General features: G+C 40.7%; 1 protein-coding gene across 3 annotated transcripts in view; it reads left to right on the top strand.

The window, feature by feature from the left end:
* The window catches only part of PLA2R1 (phospholipase A2 receptor 1), a 98,201-nt gene that overhangs the window by 15,586 nt on the left and 62,761 nt on the right, over positions 1-19,854 (top strand). For 2 of the 3 annotated variants that reach the window (XM_073241544.1, XM_073241543.1), the window contains exons 3-8: positions 2,399-2,572; positions 8,536-8,709; positions 12,570-12,683; positions 13,381-13,524; positions 15,535-15,729; positions 16,963-17,120. In XM_073241544.1, coding sequence (XP_073097645.1) covers positions 2,399-2,572; positions 8,536-8,709; positions 12,570-12,683; positions 13,381-13,524; positions 15,535-15,729; positions 16,963-17,120 — 959 coding nt within the window. The remainder of the gene's footprint in view (positions 1-2,398; positions 2,573-8,535; positions 8,710-12,569; positions 12,684-13,380; positions 13,525-15,534; positions 15,730-16,962; positions 17,121-19,854) is intronic. The other variant, XM_073241545.1, reaches the window with a different exon arrangement.

Genomic DNA, 19,854 nt, shown 5'->3' with positions numbered 1-19,854 from the left:
TCATGAAACCATATATTTAGAAAGTTTGCCCCTACATAAAGATTTGTAAAATCTATTAAATGACAGCACCCAGAAGAACCTCCAGGGACTTTTGCAAAATATATTTTGGCTACCTGCTCTCTAATTATAAAAGGATTACTGGAGTCTTGAAATGGACTTGCTAAATTCTAAAGAAGCAGACCTCAGAATTTAAAGGTACTGGGGAGAGAACACTTACATTCGGGAACCAAGGGAAAGGAGGAGAAAGAATAGAAGGATAGGAGGGAGAGGAAAACAGTGAAGGTAACAGTATATAACAAGTCCATGTATATAACAAGTCTTGGAAGTAGAGACTTGTCAGGGTGAGTGTAAGAACCTCTCCTGCCGACATTTCTGTTCTGTGGAAACGCAGCCCAGGGGACGGAGCGTGTCCGCGTCGCAGTGCTGCCTAATGCCTGGCTGGCTGGCATCCATGTGCTGGTCATGTTATGAGGCATTTCAAGATAAGCCAGACCACTGTCTGGAGGTCCTTGGCGTGTGTCGGGGGTGAGAAAGCATGGTTTCCGGGTGGGGGCTTTCATTTTCCATAGTCACACAACATTTGGCATTTTTAAACAAAAAGAAGGAAAACGGCCCAGTTAACTTCTGAAACTTCCCGCCTGTCTCTTGCGTTTGGTCTGTAGCTCTCGTCATTCACCCATCACACATTGATTGAGCTCTGACTGTTTCTTAGACACAGTGCTGGGCATTTGATTGACAAAGACCAACAAGGCAGAAGTGGCCCCTGCCCTCCTGGTGCTCTGTACAATGATGCTGTAAGGAGAGGACATCCTTCTAAGAACTCTGTAGCAGTCCTAGGAGGCTGAGCGATAAACGCATAAGATCCAAAGCAAGATTTTCTCCTGCACGTACAAGAAATGAGTAAAGACAGAAGAGAGCAAGCCATTTCGAGGACTGACTACAATAAAGTGAATGTTGCAAGCCAGCACTCTCAGTAGCCTACACATCTAAGGAAGAGCGTGATATTTTGCTTTTTGCTATCTCTTTAACCATATCCTCAGATTTACATGCACACAGGGGAAGACTGAGTAGAAGGCAGGGGATGGGAAAAGGAATGTGTCCCAGAATACCTGTAGTTCCTGAGCAACCCTGCCCTCTAGGAATGGCAATGGGGCATGTGATCCGTCTGTGTCCTGCCAGTTGTGGGAAGGGGGTGGGCATCATCACAGACCGTCATCTCGCTCCAGGACCCACTGACTTGGTTGAGATGGTCCTGATTCTTCTCTCCACTGAACACTCCCGGCAAGTCATGATAAGGTGATTCCTGCTTAAAGTTCAAGATGACTGATTACTGTAATACTTTGAGAAAGCAACCAGCAGCCACCTCACCAGTCCCCTCTCTCCTAGACTACCTACCGTAGAGGCTTCCCAGCTAGTCGCCCCATTTTCCCTCTCCCTGTGGAGGTTCTGTTTGCCACACTGCACCCTGAGTTAGTCTTTAAAAATGGAAATCTGACCATGTCACTTTCCCATTCAAAACTCACCAGTTCCTTCCCACCACGCTCAGAGCAAAGGCCCAAGTCACAATGTGGCGGAGCTGATGCACTGGGAATCTGCCTCCTGACCGCACTTCCCATCGCTCCTCCCCGCTCTTCCCCATTCACTCGCACTGCTTCACACTTGCTGTTTCTTCTGCCAGGAAGGAACTGTTCTGCAGAGACTTGCGCCCTCCCTTCACACAGTTCTTACTCAGGGAGGCCTTCACTGACCACCCCATCCAAAATAGTGCCCCTGTCCCCCTTCATAGGCACACCCACAGTCACACTGTCTTCTCACCCTCTTTGTTTCCTTTATGGCACTTATCATGGCCTGAAGTTACATGTTCCCTTGTATATTCCCTTCCTGTTTGCCTCTCCCCACTAGAACAGAAGCTCCACATGAAAGGGAACATCGGCTTGTTTGTTCATTATTATATCCCCAGAGCTGGGCACATTAAATGCTCAATAAATACCTGTTGAATGAATAAATTAGTAAATGCCTATGGAAACTCTTGTGATTCAGATGCCAATCACTGATGTATTTGGGGACTGGAAGATGTTTTAAAGTAAAATCTCCATTTAATTTTCCTTCCCATCCATTTACAAATGTGTACGCTACACTACTGTAGCAGTATGCCATAGTAAATAAACAAGTAGATAATATATAAACAAACCATTAGCAACATGTCCTCTGAACCCAGTACTAAGCCTTGCATTTTTATATACACTAGACAATGAACTCCTGAGGGTTCTTTGTGGTACAGTGAGCATCTTGCCCATTGGAGGTTTTCAGTCCATAAAAAATGCATTCACTGGATGGCAGTTTTCAAAGATAAAGCTGATATAATACTTATCCCATTTTGTCTTTTTCTTTCTCCTAGATTTGTACACCATCAAAGGGAATGCCCGAGGGATGCCATGCATGTTTCCCTTCCAGTACAAGCAGCGGTGGCATCATGAATGTACCCGGGAAGGGCGGGGAGGTGACTCACTGTGGTGTGCTACAACGAGCCGATATGAAAGAGACGAGAAGTGGGGATTTTGCCCAGATCCCAGTAAGAGTAAAATCTAGTCTTCCCCATATGTTATGAATGAATCTAGGATGCTTAGAAAGTTATCTGTATCTAAAGAAAAGCACCAGGATTGACACATTGAAGTCTGAATAAGCACTCTGATTTCATTTATCCAGATTTTGATTTTGTGTTTGTTTTGCCTTGAAAAGACAATTTGGATGTATATTCTTTCTTTTCCTTATATTCAAAAGATGTTAACTAGTCATTCTTCATTAAGCTCAGTGCATAAGGATGCTTTAACCAAAATTAACTTACAGTACTCTCTGAGCTCATTAATTCCAGCTTTCAGGTAGAATTCTTCAAAAACAAACCTGAATGCATATAAAGCTCATGCTTTATATCCACTTTCAATCCACTCCCTCTCATGAGCTGCCTTAATTTCTCCATGTCCAGGCTGCTTTTCTTGCCCATTGTCAAGTCCAGGCATCAGCTGGCCCCTTGATGATCTTTCTAAAATCATAGTTGCCTCATTATTTCTGGACAGTGAATTCTCATCTCGATTCCCTTTCCTTATTATTCAATTTCTAGCTATAACCTCAAAATCTTTTTCTCTTCTTAACTCGATTTTCAAGGTCCAGTGATAGTTGCAGTGTTCTAACTTTTTTTCAATTAGTACTTTCTTATTTTTTATTTTTATTTAACTAAAAAGTTTTTGATGGTTCCTAACTATTGGGGAATATTATTTATACTTTCTACTTTTCTAGATTGAATTTCCTTCACCTTGGTTCCTGTAAGTCAGAGGGTATAGCCTTTATAATCTCGTCATCTTCTATATCTACCTCCCTTCCATGTATATAACAAAATGCAAAAAATTAGTTGGAAAGAAAAGCAAATTAAAGAGATTAATGCCAGAGAATCTGATTTATTAGTTATCCTAGAGTTGTTCTCTAATCTAAGAACAAGTACGGCTCAGTGAATAAGATAGATCACAGCCTTTACATTCAGACAGACCAAGCCTGGAGTCCTGCTTCATTTCAATGGCAAAATGTTGAGTCTCAGTTTCCTCACCGTAAAATGCAGATAATAACAATACCTATAGGGTTATTGAGAGGCTCCAATTAGATTACAGTACCTGGCACATGTTAAGCAGTCCCCAGAATTAGCCATCACTCTCAGCATCAGCACCACCATCATCATAGTCTTACCATCATCAACCCTACCCTTTCGGGATGTACTGCGTCAGTGATCCCCCCTCTCTATTGTCCGTCAACAGCACTAAGTCAGGTACAGTGGTGAATATCAAGAGGGTTAGGACTTAGGACTCTCTCTTCTAAGAACTTGACCTCTAGATGGAATAAAAGACAGATTCTGTTCTAAAAAAAGACAAATCATTTTTTATATGATGCTCTAGAGTCAGCCAGTGGATAGCCTGGTGATTAAAATGCTTATCTTGGCCCTTTACTCAGAGGTGCAGTGGCTCAAACGTGTGGGACCCCAGCATCTTTTGACAAGTCTCCCAAGCCATCCTGTTGCAGATAATTCTTCATCCAACAATTTATAATGTACAGGAGGTGATTCTATGCAACATACATCTATAGACAGAGGTGACAGTAAGACATTTAATAACCAATATGGTATATGGGCTAGTGACCAATCCAAGTGGAGACTTTAAGGTGGGGGGTAGGGGTCCCGGAGGCCCACTGCTGATATTAACCCCTGAACTGCTGGCATGTGAGGAGGCTGGAGGTACAAGGGAGACTGAGGCAGCAAGGGGCACTCAAGGAGCTCAGACTGCAGCTGCTCACCAGCCAGCATGGAGGTATTTCATTATCTAATAACTGTTGGATCATCAGCCTTCTCTGTTTGTAGGTTTGTGTGTGTGTGTGTGTGTGTGTTTGTGTGTGTGTGATCTCTGTACCCCTTGGATTCTTCAGATGTCATATTATTTGCATCATCTTCTCTTCCCATTTTCATCTCTAATAGATGTCATTATTAAAAAATAAACCAAAGTAATAATAATCATGTATTTCACATGGCCATATTACTAGGACATTTTTTCAAACCACAGTGTCCTTAAAGTTCTGTGAAGAGCCTGTCACCATCTTCTGTCACTTTTAGCCAATTATGGCTCCCGGGTGGCAGCCCGAATGCAGTGGTGCTCAGGACTTCTGCTCTCCTGATGATGCATTAGCTCAGGTTCCTGCGGCTCAAAGGCTTCCTCCGCTCGACAGCCTGCCAGATTCCAGCTCTCCTGACCTTTACCACAGCAGCCGACAGCATGTTTATTTGTACGACACTAAATTGCAGTTGCAGTTTTCTTCCTTTCTTGTAACTTTTGGTTCCTGGTTGCCAACATAACTCAAAGTGATGCATCAGAGACTGAAATCTGAGCAAGCTGACAGCTCTTTCCATAGGGGTCAAAAGTGAATAGGACAGAGAAGAGTGAGTGGGATAGAGATTCATACTTCTGAATCTCATCTTTCTTACATGGAAGTTTTTAGTTTCTCAAAGTAAAATGATGCTGCCTTTTCTTTAAAAAGTTGATTGTAAGTGAGCAAAATTTTAAATAAGTGCTAATAAACACTTGCAAAAAGCACACTAGCAGGGAGAGATGAGATCAAACACCCACCACTATAGATCTTTAGGGACAGGGAGACATGCAGGAATCTCTCTGGGTTTGTTTAGAGGCAATTCTGGGCCATCCCAGGTCTTCTTGGCTGTGTGTCTTACACAGCTGGAGGGTCACGTTTAGTTAGTTTGAGGCATTCTTAAGATACCAACCTCTGGAGTTACTTGATTGCTCTTGAAACTTACACAGGAAATACAATGTTTCATCAGTAATTTGAATGCTGTAATGGAGCAGATTGGTACCAAAAGAGATATATGGTCTCCAGCCTTACCTGAGGCCCCAGCACTGGTCACAGACACTGTCATTGCTCGTGTCATGTTGCTCTCTTAGTCCCCACAGTGACCTACCAACCTCTCTATCCTCTTTGAACTTCCAACTGTACCTCGTTCTCCTTCCTGAATCTCATTAGATGACCTCAGTTCCTACCTCATAAGGAAAACAGGATCCATCACAGGGGCGTTTTGACTGTTTTCTGCTCCCTAACCTCTAAGCCCACCTGAGTCTAAGCCCATCTTTTTTTAAGTCCATTCTGTACAGTGGTGTTTCTCCTACCTAGGAGGAACTCCCCACTGGAGTTCTTCTGTCCAACCTTCTCCAACCTGTATCTCAGTGTTTCTAAAAGCGTGGTCCCCATTCCAGCAGCTACAATCAAAAGAACAGGTAGTAACAAGTGCTGACAAAGATATAAAGCAACTGGAACTTTCATCCACTGCTGGTAGGATTGTGCAAGGGTACAGCTGCTGTGGAAAACAGTCTGCCAGTTCCTTAGAAGTTTAAACACTGAGTTACCACAACCTGCAATTCCACTCCTAGGTATATATTCTGGACCAAAAACCTGTACACAGATGCTCATTGCATCATTATTCATAATAACCAAAAAAAAATAGAAACAACCCAACACCTATCAAAGGATAAATGGGTAATTGCATAAGTAACATGTAATATATCCATACAATGGGATATTATTGACCATAAAAAGGAATGAGGTCCTGGCACATGCTACCACATGGATGACCCTTGGAAATACTATGCCAAGTGAAGGATGCCAGCCACAAAAGGCTACATATTGTATAATTCCATTCATATGAAATGTCCAGAAAAAGCAAATCTGTAAATACAGAAACTAAATTAGTAGTTACCTTGGGCTGGAAGTTGGGGGGAGCTCAGGGGGAAATGGGGAATGGCTCTCATGGGTACTGGGTTTCTTTGTGGGATGACAAAAATGTTCTAAACTTGCTTGTGGTGACGGTTGCACAATGCTTTGAATATACTAAAACACACTGAATTATATACTTTAAATGGATAAATTATATCGCATGTTAATTATATCTCAATAAAACTGTTATTTTTTAAAGAGTAAATGGGAGATGAGTAGCTGGAGACAGATGGATATAAAAGTATCTGACTTACAGGGGGAGAGAAAAGGCAGTGTCTAGAATGGGGAGGCCAAGGGAGGGAGTATTTTTGCTTCTTATTTTTCAAGGATGAGAGATGCTGAAGTGTCCTCCAGGCCTTTCCTGATCCTGGTAGGGCTGTGGCTTGGCGGTGTGCACTTAGGACTCAGTGTTGAATCTTTCCCCGTGGCAGGAGATGAGAAGCAGGAACCCCAGTCCCAGACATCCCCTTCTGAGAGTTCCCCCAGTCTCTCTTTCTGACATTCTCTACCTACATCTCCCCCTGACATCCAAGGGCTGCTCAGACCTGCCCTCCTTGGGAAACGCACTTAATTTTTTCTTCTAGGCTGGTATTTCCCATTTGTGGACCATCTGAATTAGAATCAGGAATATGTTTAAAATTCAAGTTCCTGTGTCCTACCCTAGACCTACTAATACAGAATCCCTGAGACTGAGAACAAGGAATCTGGATCTTATTTTACAAGCTGGCTAAATGCACACTGAAACTGTAGACACTCCCTGGCTCCTCTCTCATGGCCTCAGCTGTCATGCTGGATAAACAGTTTAACTGATAATTCCTAGCGTGTTGTCCATCTCATGCATGGCCTGGCATTTTAGCTGAAGACAATCTCTAAGGTTTCAAACTCAGTGGGGAAATTTCAGCCTCCAGGGCAAGATGCTCACTGAGAATTTCCTCCTTCCTCTCTCTCCCCTTCCTTCAGTTTTACTTGGTGATAGCCTTGACCTCTGCCCTCTTTCAATCTTAGCTATTTCTAAATGCATGTATCAGTCAGGAAACTCTGTAGACTACCTTAGATTTATATGTGGCTTAATAACTTCTGGTTAATTAACTCAGTTCCAGGGAAAACACCTTGCTACCAGACACAGAAACAAACTTCCTGCATTCCCAAGGGAACCATCTAAGTCCTATGTGAAAAAGAAAACAAACAAAAAAGATTTCATTGTCAAATAAGTTTGAAGTATACTGAATTAAAATTATGCTGTTTCTTTACCACAGAACTTCTCAAAGCCTTTAATATGCTAGTGTACGTGGTGAATTTCCCAGAGGGGGCTATATATGTATTCTATGCCAGCTTTCCTTGGAGAGCTCTTGAAATTATATTACTTCATAGATCACTCTTTGGAGAAGCCTGTTCTAGACTGTAGCATATTGCCTGCTCATCAGTTACACTCATGCTGTAGCGTGGTTCACATTTTCTATATTCTGTAATTTGGGGTCTGGATTGGATTTTAGGTCATTATTGCATAGTTACCTTGGGGTTTGATTTAAAAGTTTAGCAAAAGCACCAAAACTAGGTCTTTACTTTCTGTTATTTCAGTAAACTTCAGATTTCAGATCCACATTTCATACTATATTGAATTTACTTTCAAGCATACTATGCAATCCTTGCCCAATGTCTCCAAGTGAACTTTGCTTCTCTTCCTTTTAGTTTAAAGAATTTTCTGAAACTAAGTTTCATTGTTGCTGCTCTCTGTGTTTGTTTGAAAACTTCTGTTCATTACAGACTCATATTTCAACTGCCTCTTTCATTCCATCTAGCATTTTGGTATTTGGTGGGGGTAGGGGAAGGCTTTTTAAAATATCTGCATGTATTGCAAGTAAACTTTTAAATTCACATAGCTGCCAGGAGAAAGTTCTAAATGACTGCTTTTTAAAGAACTCATTGTTATTTTCACAAATACCTCACTTCTATTTCCTTCTTTTAAAAATGGCTTCTACTATATTCCTTAAAGGATCAGAGCTTCTTTATTGATAATTCTAAATCTTGAAAGAGTTTAACCACAAATGACATTGGATAACAATACATATTTCATCATAAGGTCCTAATCAAGAATTGGTAAGGCACTGAAGTTTTAGAGGTTGTGAATTGGAATCATTTCATTCAAATTCATCTTAGAAACAAATTGCTGTATAGATAAAATAAGATAAGAATTAATATATTGATGGACTGTGTTTCCAGCATCTACAGAGGTGGGTTGTGATGCTGTCTGGGAGAAGGATCTCAATTCACACATTTGCTACCAATTCAACCTGCTTTCAACTCTGTCCTGGAGCAAGGCACATTCTTCATGCCAGATGCAAGGAGGTGCTTTACTAAGTATTATAGATGAGACTGAAGAGAATTTCGTAAGGGGTAAGTAGGCAGATTATGCACACTGGTACTGAAACAATTGAAATGACTGTTAACAGTTATATCCATGTATGCAAAAACATATTCTGGAAAAAACAGTCCCTGAGAAAACATTTTTTCTTTCACTAATATGGTCCCTGTTTACACCCAGAATTTTGACCTATAGCTTGGGTGATTCCATTTGGCGCCCAGTCTTATCTTCCTTATTTTCTCTGCCATGGAGAAGAGAAGTTGAGGCCCCAGCAAGGGAAGCATGAGTGTTTGCAGCTGTTGCAAGTGGATCTGGGAGTCTTGAAGTCTGGATTCCTGCTCTGCTGGAGATCTTAGCCATTCAGTTTCCATTAAAACAAAATTAAGCCATTTACTAGTTACACAAAAAATGTCACATGTTAGCCATTGTGTGCAGGTACTTCGAAGGCCTTCTGGTGGATGCCAAAGAACTTAAAATTTATTTGGAAAAGCAAAAGCACACACATGTTAACTAACAGTATAAGATGACAACACGGCAGCTGAGTTGTGCTAATGAGTTCGGTCTTGTCTTTCACCTACCACCTGAACTCTCCTCTTACTTCTCCTGTATACATTAAATGTGTTTGTATATATGTACCTACAGCTTTTAAAACCATTTGGAAACACTTTAAAGTGTCCCAAAATTAGTCACTTTTATTTAAAGGTCCTGTTGCTTCTGTTTTTCAAATTTTATTGCCCACATAGTACACATATTTATCCTAGAATGATTTTTTAAATTTCAAATATACAGAAAGAAAAATATCCCATAATTCCACAATCCAGAGATATCTATGCTTTTCTGCAAAACCTAATACATGCATGCATGTTTATATGAAAAATAGTGTTGAACAAATATGAGACATAAGTAAACACATATATAAACAAATAAAGGCAGCTATTGCATAGTAGTTTGGAGCAGGGACCAGAGAACCATCTGCCTGGGTTTGAATCTCACCTTTGCCACTTACTAGTTACCCAAACAAGTGACTTGACCTCCTTCCACCCAACTTTCCCCCCTGTCAAATGGAAATAATGCCTACTTTTTGGCAGTGTGGATTACATGTTATCATGCAGGTGAAGTCTTAGAAAAGTGCCTGGCACACATCACAAACACTCAGTGTGTGTTAGCCATTTAACAACTATGCACACAGTTTGTTAATATCCTTATTTCATTTATCAGCATGTAATAAACATGTGTTCATGTCTATAAATACAGATCTGTATCATAATTTTTAATGGTTATGTAGTTTATTGGTTAGCAATAATAGACTTAATATAAGTTCCTACTATTAGACAGTGATAGATATAATCAATTATTTTGTTTTTATTTATTTATTTCTTGCTATTATATGTTGCACATCACTTTGTGCACACATCCCCAATTATTTCTCTGTAAGTTTATAGAAGGGGATTCACTGGGTGGAAGTGGAAGCACAATTTAAGGCTTTTGGAAGTCATTTTTAAATACTGTCCAGCAGGATTGTAACAAATGCATCAACAGTACATGCCTTCCCCTTTCCCCACAGACAGGCCAAAGTGGGAAATTATCACTGAAACTGATTTGAGTGAGTCATATTGCAGGAAAACACCAATTTCCAGTATCATTATTAGTCTTTAATGGTTTTTATAAAAAATTGTGCACACCATTTATGAGTTACAATTGTTATCTATCTTGACTGCCAGGATTTCTAATGCGAAAGCTTGGACTTACTCATCAAACTTGAATAATGATTAAAGAAATAAGATATGTCAGAGACTTTGATTTAAATACTACAATTCTATAGTTAGACTTTGGGGATTGTTAAGGAAATCAGAAGTCTATTCATAAAGATGGAAGCCTGGTCTGACCAAGGTATTTTTTAATGATGAGACAAGTCTAATCTTTCCTGCTAATCACTGGTGAACATTAAATAACTATGATATAATGAATTATCTAAACTGCCACAAATGCCAAGAAATATCCAAAAGAACGTAGGTTTGAGTTTGTTATTATAGAATTGTGAGTCAAGTTAGTTGTAAAGCTAAAAAGACTGTTTTTGTCCCCTTAAACACAGATTATAAATTACACAATTTTTTTGTGTTGTTAAAACAATTGCACAGAGGGTATTTGTTCAAAATAACTCCAAGAAAAAATAATATTTAAAACTTTTAGTTAAATTATTTGAAAATATCTCACCTAGCACTCATCCTAATACAAAATATGGAAATTTCTCTATCTTGTCCATCCATCTTCCCTTCTGCCTCCTGTCATCACCATACACCTTGTATGATTTAATCAAATGTTCTCTAAAGGATGATCAGACATTCAAAGAGACTCTGTGTTGATGCCACAAAAGCATGGAAGGGTGGAGCCCATGAATATTATGCTGTTTCCATTTAGGGATATCTGGGGTCTCAAAGTTATAAAGCAGCTTTGTCTCTTTACTAAGTGAGTTAGGTGTTTCCAGTTTTCCGCTATTGTACTGAAATGCCCAATCGCAGAGGATGTGAATACACTGATTTTTATAACCTGCATGACCATACAGTCCATCATCCAAACTGAGACTTTTGAGAGAAAAAGGGGCTGCGGTTAATGATTATTCTGCAACTACCAGCATAAACCGTGAGTTTTCTGAGCTCAAAGTCTCAGTCTCAGGCAGGGCCCCTGCATTGGGCTCAAAATAAAATGGGCTCTGAAGCAGATGGACCATAAGAAAAACAATGTTTTCCTTTATAGATTAAAAGATTAAATGGCAACAAAATGAGTAACTTTCCTGCCACAGCTTTTATCCCCAGATTTCATAGCATCACTAGTACATATTTATTCTAGAATCATTTTTTTTTAAATGCAGGTATACGAAAAGAAAAATTTCCCCTAATTCTACAATTTTGCTTACCATGTTTTTCTGTACATGCATGTCCATGCACATGCCTATACACAGCATCTATGTGTTGAATTAAAATGTAAGGAGCTGTGGGACAGTGGTCAGCAGCTACAGCCACAGAGCCCACCTGCCCAAAAGTTTCTCCCATCCCAGACTGAACAGCAGTCTCGCCCATTGGCACTGCGTAAGCCCCACCTGCTGTCATTCTTCTGGCTAGTCCGGGCCCTTGGACTATACTGCTTCTCTTCACCAGGAACTCCTACCAGTGGCTCTCACACGGGGCAGCCCCTGCCCTGCTTGCTTTAGCACAGTGTCTTAAACTGGAAACTTGCCTCCATTTACGAACACTACTAATCTGCTTTCCTCTTTCTCGACGAATCTCTAAAGAAAAGCTTCTCTTAAAGAAAAACTATGAAATATTTTAAAAATATTGCAAAGTATAGAAAAGTCTATGTGCACATACACACACCCATTATATAGGCTTTCTTCCTGTTCCTCTTGCTCAGGGCCTGCAGTGGCCTCTGCACACTGGAGTCCTGAGCCTCTGGGCTGAGGCTGCCACCAGGCACCCCTGGAGAGAGAAGGAAGACTGAGGAGCACTTTCTGGGAGTGGCCCAGGGCATGTCCTCCTGCTGTAAAACCCTTCAGCGCGTGGGTTCACGCAAATCCCAAGGTCTCCTATTTATAACTACGCACTCTTGGATGGATTGCTGGCCACTGAGAGGCAGCATTCGGGATATTTAGATTAAGCACTTCACAGCCGAAGAACCTCTGTCAGGGAGCCTTTAAGGGGCTGCTGTGCTTCTCAACATGGCAGAGGCTGGCTTGGCTACTCTGAAGCGCCAGGGTGAGGCTTAGTAGCACTTAAGCCCTTCTCTGTCGTTGACTGGAGTTAATTTATGACTGCCTGCTCCAGGAATAGAAAAACAAGAAAAAAGTGTAACATTGATCTTTCTCCTTTTTGAAACTTCGTATTTCTCTTCATTTCAGAGCACTTGAGCAGTGAAGCCGTGGAAGTATGGATGGGCCTGAATCAGCTGAGTGAAAATGCCGGCTGGCAGTGGTCTGATAGAGCGCCTCTTAACTACCTAAACTGGAACCCAGGTACCCGCGGCACTTTATGTGCCTTTGACGGGTGGCATCACGCACAGCCTTAAAAAGCAGTGTTTCCCCAACAGAGGTTGGTCACGGGAACGGCAGGACAGCACGGAGAACACAGTTAATGATCCTGTAACATCTTACTAAGCTGATGGACAGTGACCGCACGGGAGGGGGTGAGGATTTGGTAATAACACGGGTAACTGTTGAACTGCTGTGTTGTGCATTTGAAACCAATATAAGATTGCATATTAATGACACTTAGAAATAAAAAAAGCAGTGTTTCCCATATACATCTGTCATGCTATTTCAAAGTAACCTATAAACATTTTCAAGCTTGCCTAGATTCCTGTAAGGCAAGCTTTTCCAACAAGAAAATGAAGCCCAAGAAGGTAAAACTATTTAGCCAAGATTGCAGGAGAATTGGGTTAGAGCCAAGATTTCAGTCAACTGTTTTAAAAATAAGAACAAATTGCCAAATATTTCTATAAACAAAGAAATCATCTGTTCCTATCTTTTGGGAAATCATTTCATTGTCATGGCTGAACTTCAACTGCAGAATCATAGATATAACATCTTCCAGGATTTACTATACATGCCAAAAAGAAGGGCTGTCCTTAATGCTACTAAAACTACATTTCAACATATATTCAACTAACTGCTTTTGCTTCTGACATTAAACACACACACATTGTATTTTCAGAAATAAATTTTGAGCCATTTGTTGAACATCACTGTGGAACATTTAATCCAAAAATGCCAAGTGCCTGGAGGAGTCGGGACTGTGAGTCCCCCTTGCCTTATATATGTAAAAAATATTTAAATCACACTGATCAGGAAGTGACTGGTAAGTGTTCTATTTTAAGTTGTTTTGTGAGTTGCTTACTTATCATCTCAATATATTAAAATTTTTCTGTTTTTGCTGGTAATTCATAATTTAAACTAGCCTTAGTTAAGGCTAGTATTTATACTTATCTGCGTAAAAATGTGTAACTAGATAATATCTGTTATTCCAAAGGCACCATGAATTTAACAAATGCATTTAGGTTTTTACTAAAAAATAAAGCAGAATAATCTAACCACAGAAAACATTTTCTGCCTCTTTTTTAAAAAATGCGCATTCGTAGTTGTTCTGCTTTAGAAAAGCAAGATAATGCCTCCTTTTCTATTCTGGCTTTGAGTTTTGTTTATGGTTACTGTAGAAATTAAATATAAATGAAAGAATAAGTTTATAAAATTTTCCACCTGATTGATCTCCTGTCACACTCTGTATCTCTTATTAGTATGTATCCTCTTCCCTGAAATCACATACAAAACTTTTAGATGAAACTGAGACTTAAATACTACCTCATTACAATCTAGTAACTGAGGCCCAATTATTTCTGTTTTTAAGGTCTATTTCCTCTCTTTTGTTTCTGTGGGAATTAATGTCTGAACTGAGAAAATGGAGATAAAAACCTAACCATTTGTAAAAGAGCCAATACCGACATAATTAGAAACTCTAGATTTAAAATAGTAAGCTGAATTATCATTTTAAAATATTATCCTTTACAACTAGGCTTTAGCTTTTATTCTCCTTTAAGCGGCTAAGCCTAAGGGTATTGTAGAATGCGGGGTAGCGGGGAGAATCTTCATACTGCTTTTTAATCTAGAAAATTTTTCATTACGTCAAGAATGTGCTGAAACTGCTGCCGCTGTTATTGCCCTTTGCCTCCCTCGCTTCCTTCTTTCATTTTCCTTTCTCCATCTCTTCCTTCATTTTTTATTTCTTACGTCCTCCCGCACTCCCTCCTGCCACCCTCCTTTTCTTCTTTTATTTACTCTGCGGGTCTACTAATTGAGGTCCAAAGACCGGAAAGAGAGTAATCAAGCTGAATTCGGATTATTTGCTGTTGCTTCACGTTCATGATCTAGTCCAGGCTCTTCAGGCTGTGTTTCCAGGACCCCCTTGCTTGGCTCACCCTGGCTTGGGTCAGAGAAGTTTTCCCCTTTTAACTTTTTATCTTACCTTTAAAGTTTAAGGTTTAAAAGAGGTTCCATGACTGAATTTTTTACATTGAAAACCACTGGGGTAAACGATATCTAAATGTTCTAACCTTCTTCGACTGTGATTCTAATTGCTGTCAGAGTCCTAGCACAGTTTAGCAATGGACTTATATCTAACTAAAATTAGTGCTTAAAGGAGACACCCAGTTGTGCTTAATAAAATGCTGTCACCAGGCTGGAGCCAAGCCCCTAGAAAAGGAAAGCCAAACGATGCACACACTGCCCCCCCTCCAGTGCCGAAGCATCACATCACCGTGTCCCGGTGAGTCCAACCCAGAGCCCATGTGAGCCCCGAGGGGCGCCACGGCACTCAGACCGACTTTCAAGAAGACAGCTATTTGCCATCTCTGTCTAGAGGAAGTAAGCAGAATTTCAGAGTTTTTCAGCTGGTGGTAAATATCTACCCCCCAACTACATACTATACATAAAATCCTTGGCGTATCATTTAAATTGTTTCATAGAACTCCTTTCCCAGTGTAAAAAGATTTTTTAAAATGGCCAACTCTAACTGCTAAAGTTTATATCTAGCCCTGACTCTATACTCTAGTTAGATGACCTTCACCAAGTCTCCTTACCGCTTTGTGCCTTAGCTATTTCGTCTGGAAAATGGAGCCGTGAGATGCATTAGATCCTAGATCTGCATCTAGATCATAGGTTGGTTCCTTCTCAACTCTGAAGATCTAGAATCTATGATTTATGTTATTCTTTCATGTGTTTCTGTTTTTCAGAATTTTTAATTCATATTAGAAGTAATAAGTAATGGTAAAAAATCGTAGAAAATGACATTCATTGTGTTTTGTTGGTTTAAAAGAAAGAGATGCTTGGAAATACCATGCTACCCACTGTGAGCCTGGCTGGAATCCCCACAATCGTAACTGCTACAGACTTCAGAAAGAAGAAAGGACCTGGGGTGAAGCTTTACATTCTTGCCAATCTAATAACAGCGCGTTAACAGACATAGCTTCGTTAGCAGAGGTGGAGTTTCTTGTAACCCTCCTTGGAGATGGTGAGTGCTAAACGCCTTTGCTTTAAGAGGCATGAAATATAAAGTAGTGACTATCTTATTAGTGAAACTGAAAAGAAAGTAAGCTATTTGAAAATGATCATGACAAATGTAACTGACGTTTCTAAATATTATCCAGGTGTGAGAATTCATTGGGTTTTAACAAAACACATGCTCAAAAACTTTCTAACATTTCACATATGTCAGATATATTAGATGTTTTTATATTTTTAAAGGGCAAAGGTCGTTTCCTAAAATTTTTCATAAAAATCCTGCACTGTAATTTAGCTTTGTGGCTACCCGGTAGTAGCGTGCTCTGGTCATGTGATGCAAGCCCTAGGGGGAGTTCCTCAGACAAATTATTAAATTTAAATAATGGGAATTTATCTGGTGTGGCTTCCAAGCTGGGTGCCACACTAGTGAGTTCCAAGCTCCCAGCCTCCACGCAGCTTTAGCCCTCGGGGCAGGTCTGCCCCTATGCCTGTCATATATTGGACATAGAATTCTGCTGGAAATCATTGAAATCGCTGACTTACAGAAAATTTTTTAATATGAAAAACACCCTCCAGAGTGTACCCCGATGTCTTTTTCAATATTGTTTTAGTTTGAAACTAAAACTTCTTCTGTGTCATTTTTTCCTCATTCTTTGCATTCAGGATGAAAAGACTCCGGTTGCTGCCTGTGTCTCAGTAGGGACACTCAAACACCACTCTCAGCACCTAGAGTCTTTTCATCCTACCTGGGCTGTCAAACTACTTTTCCAAAACCCATCGCTCCCATTTCAAAGCTTCTAAGAGCTTCTGCTCCTTTTTTACTGTGGCAAAAAAAAAAACCTAAAAGGCAAGAAAACATATATCATAACGTCTTTTTTCTTTTAAAGTGCCCTTTCCCTAATCCAACAAGCCTCCCCGCTTTTCCTTTCTCCCGGCCCAAGCAAAACCAGACCTTTCAGCTCTGTTTTCCATACAGTCACGGGAACTAATTAGGGTCCCAACAGTCTGACTGGCTTTGAAGCTTTGCCCTTGCACTTGTAAGGCCTCTTTCGAGCAGAGAGGATAGTATGGAGGAAAAGGGCTAAGCAGTTATTTTATACCGAGGCTTAAATAGTTTTTATCACATGAAGAATTAAAGGAGAAATCACATGCAAAAATGCTATGGTTTGGCAATAGCCTCAGTATGTTATCTTCTTTGCATATAATAGGATTCCTGTAAGTAATTTACATTTATCTCTTACAGGAAATGCATCAGAAACATGGATTGGTTTGAGCAGCAATAAAATTCCAGTTTCCTTTGAATGGTCTAATGGTTCCTCCGTCACCTTTACTAATTGGCACTCACTTGAGCCCCAAATTTTTCCAAATAGAAGCCAGCTCTGTGTCTCAGCAGAGCAATCTGTAAGTCAATCTGTTTCTTTAATGCTCACTTGGCTATAGTTGTATCGAGGGCCACACAGGCCAGGGACATGGGCTAAGGCAGATGGAGACAGGCCCAGTCCCTGCCCTACGTGGGGCCCCCACGCTGGGCAATAAGCATGACCACACAGAAAAGCCATGGTGATGATAGTTGTGATGAGAGCTCTCAGGAAATGGTGATATGATGATGGAGAACTGGGTTTGGGGTTGCTACTGCAGACAGGACAGTCAGGGAAGGCTCTCTGAAGAGGTCCCATTTAAACTGACACTTAAAGGAAAATAAAAAAATCCTCCTGAAGAACAGAACAGGGGAGGAACATTTCAGGCAGGAGGCAGCTGGTGCAAAAACCCAAAGGAGGCTAAGGGTTGTCATGTTTAATGATCAAAAAAGGAGACCAGTGTGGCTTGAAGGTGTGAATGTTGAGGGAGTGGTAGGACATGGGGCCAGAAGAATGCAAAATGTGAGGCTTATAGGCTCATGTAGGAACCACTACAGAGCTTGAAGGAGATGAAGGGCAGGATTTGATTCACATTTTTAAAAGTAACTGGACTGCTACAAAGAGAATAGATTGGAGAGGTATAAAATGAAAGCAGAGAAATCAGCTTGACGGCTACTGCAGTAGTTGAATTAAGATAGTGAATATGGAGACAGACAGACAGATTCCAGGATCCTTTGGGGGGGTTAGGAATGTTGCTAAATTAGACGTGGGTGTGGCAGAGTGACCACCGTTTTGGTGGACGGCGGTGCCATCGACCACCCGGGTGAAGGTGAGAACTGAAGCGTCGGGAAATTAACCTGGACAGTGATGGTTTTTAAGCTCCATTCTGTTGTTAACATAAAAGGATTTCAACTGTATGTGTAATCTCTTTGAAAATTGTGAATCAATGGAAAATTGTGCTCTCTCCCTCACATTAATGTAATCCCAGTGGCCTTAATACCATACTTATCCCTAGTCTCTCATTTATCTAAAATAGCTGATTACACAGAATTTGCTTAATCCCAAGACATCTGAAGGGCTTATTATATGTTTAGAATAGACTTAAGTCTCTTTGATCAGATAGCTGCCAGACTCACTGGCTGAGTCGGCGATGATTAAGATCTGGTAGGCGTCCTCACTGTTTCTAACCACCGGGACGCCACATGGAGTTCCCCCAAGAAGCACTTTATTAGATGTTACTTAGTAGCTTGGCAAAGTAATTGTACTATCCAAATATGTGCAGTTTCCACTACTGTGGTAGTGTCCCAGGGTCACATCTGAGGAGGGGCAAACAATGACCTCTGAATGGTTGTCTTGGGTCTAACTGCTGAAAACCACCACAGTTTATTAGTTTGTTGGTTTGGGTATAAATTAAGATGGCCTTCATTTCCTACTGACATTCTCCTATTTTATTTAACAGACATTCCTCTTAGCATGTTCACAGAACAGGAGTCAACATTTGCACAGAAACTTATTTTTAAGAGAGTGAGGATAGGTATTCATATTATTAGATGTGCCGGGATAATGCTGCTGTAACTGTAATATTTTGTGGCCCCTTTTTGACAGTGTGGCTCCTTAAACAGCAGATTCATAAAAAGAAAATTTATTCCCGTTATGTAGAACTCAATATGAATATAATTATTATAATTAACAAGTTACCTAAGCATGGTTGATGCCTAATTTGAATGTGAGAGCCTAGGAAACTATTTATTCATTCATTCATCCATCCAATTGTTATTAAGCAACTACAGTATGCCTGACACTCTCTTGTAACTGGGTGGTTTGCTGGAAGACTCTGTGGGAAAGAGACAGGGCTGCTCCTACAGATGAAGGAGTCAACTGCCTACTCAGTATATACCTGAGGGCCATAGAAGGGCTCCATATTCCCCTAAAATCCTGCATGCCTAAAATCAAATACCTAAAATTTGAATTGTGTGGTTTTAACCTAAAGGTCTGATGTGTATCAAAATAAAAAATGCTTTGGGAGGATAAAAAGTTAGTTAGTGGTTACTGTGTTTCATTACTAATGAGGAACGTGAGAGCAGCCTTCAGTAGAACTAAGAGAAGACATGAGGGCGTCTAAACATATAAGGAGAAATGGGGTGGGGCTTTGGAAAATGAGTGATGAAGAAGAACCCTGGGGTCAAACAGGAAGTCCCGCTATGGTAGTGTCCCCTAGGGCGACTCACTGCAGGTTCCAGGCCTTTCCCCAGCGTCAGGTTGACATACATGTAAGAGGCAAATCATTCAGTTCGACACTTAGATGTGGCTGAAGAGAAGCAGCAGCTCTTTCACCTGCTCAGGGGATGGTTGCATCCAAGTGGTTCTCCAAGCTGTTCCCCACCCCCGCAGCATCAACACCCCCTGAAAACCTTTAGAAATGCAAATTCTCAGGCCCCCTCCGGACGGCTGAATATGACGCACTGGGCATGGGAGCCAGTCCTTGGTGCTTTAATAGCCCTTTCAGATGATTCTGGGGCACCCTTAAGAGACACACTGCTCTGTCTACATTAGCAACTTAATGTAAATCCTAGCTCCAATTTTTACTGATGACAGGACCTTGTGCAAAGTAGTAAACCTAACCTTTAAATGGAAATAATAATGCCTGCCTCACAGCAACGCTGAAATAATGTATTAAAATCACCCATTGCTAAGCCTGGCACCCAATGAAGAAACATTAGCTGCTCCTCCCTTCCCGCCCACCAGTCTGGGATTGCATGACTTGGAACTGTTCCTAC

This window comes from Manis javanica, chromosome 7 (assembly GCF_040802235.1).
Source record: "Manis javanica isolate MJ-LG chromosome 7, MJ_LKY, whole genome shotgun sequence".
NCBI classification, from domain to species: Eukaryota; Metazoa; Chordata; class Mammalia; order Pholidota; family Manidae; genus Manis; species Manis javanica.
This window is presented reverse-complemented; position numbering and strand designations above follow the sequence as displayed.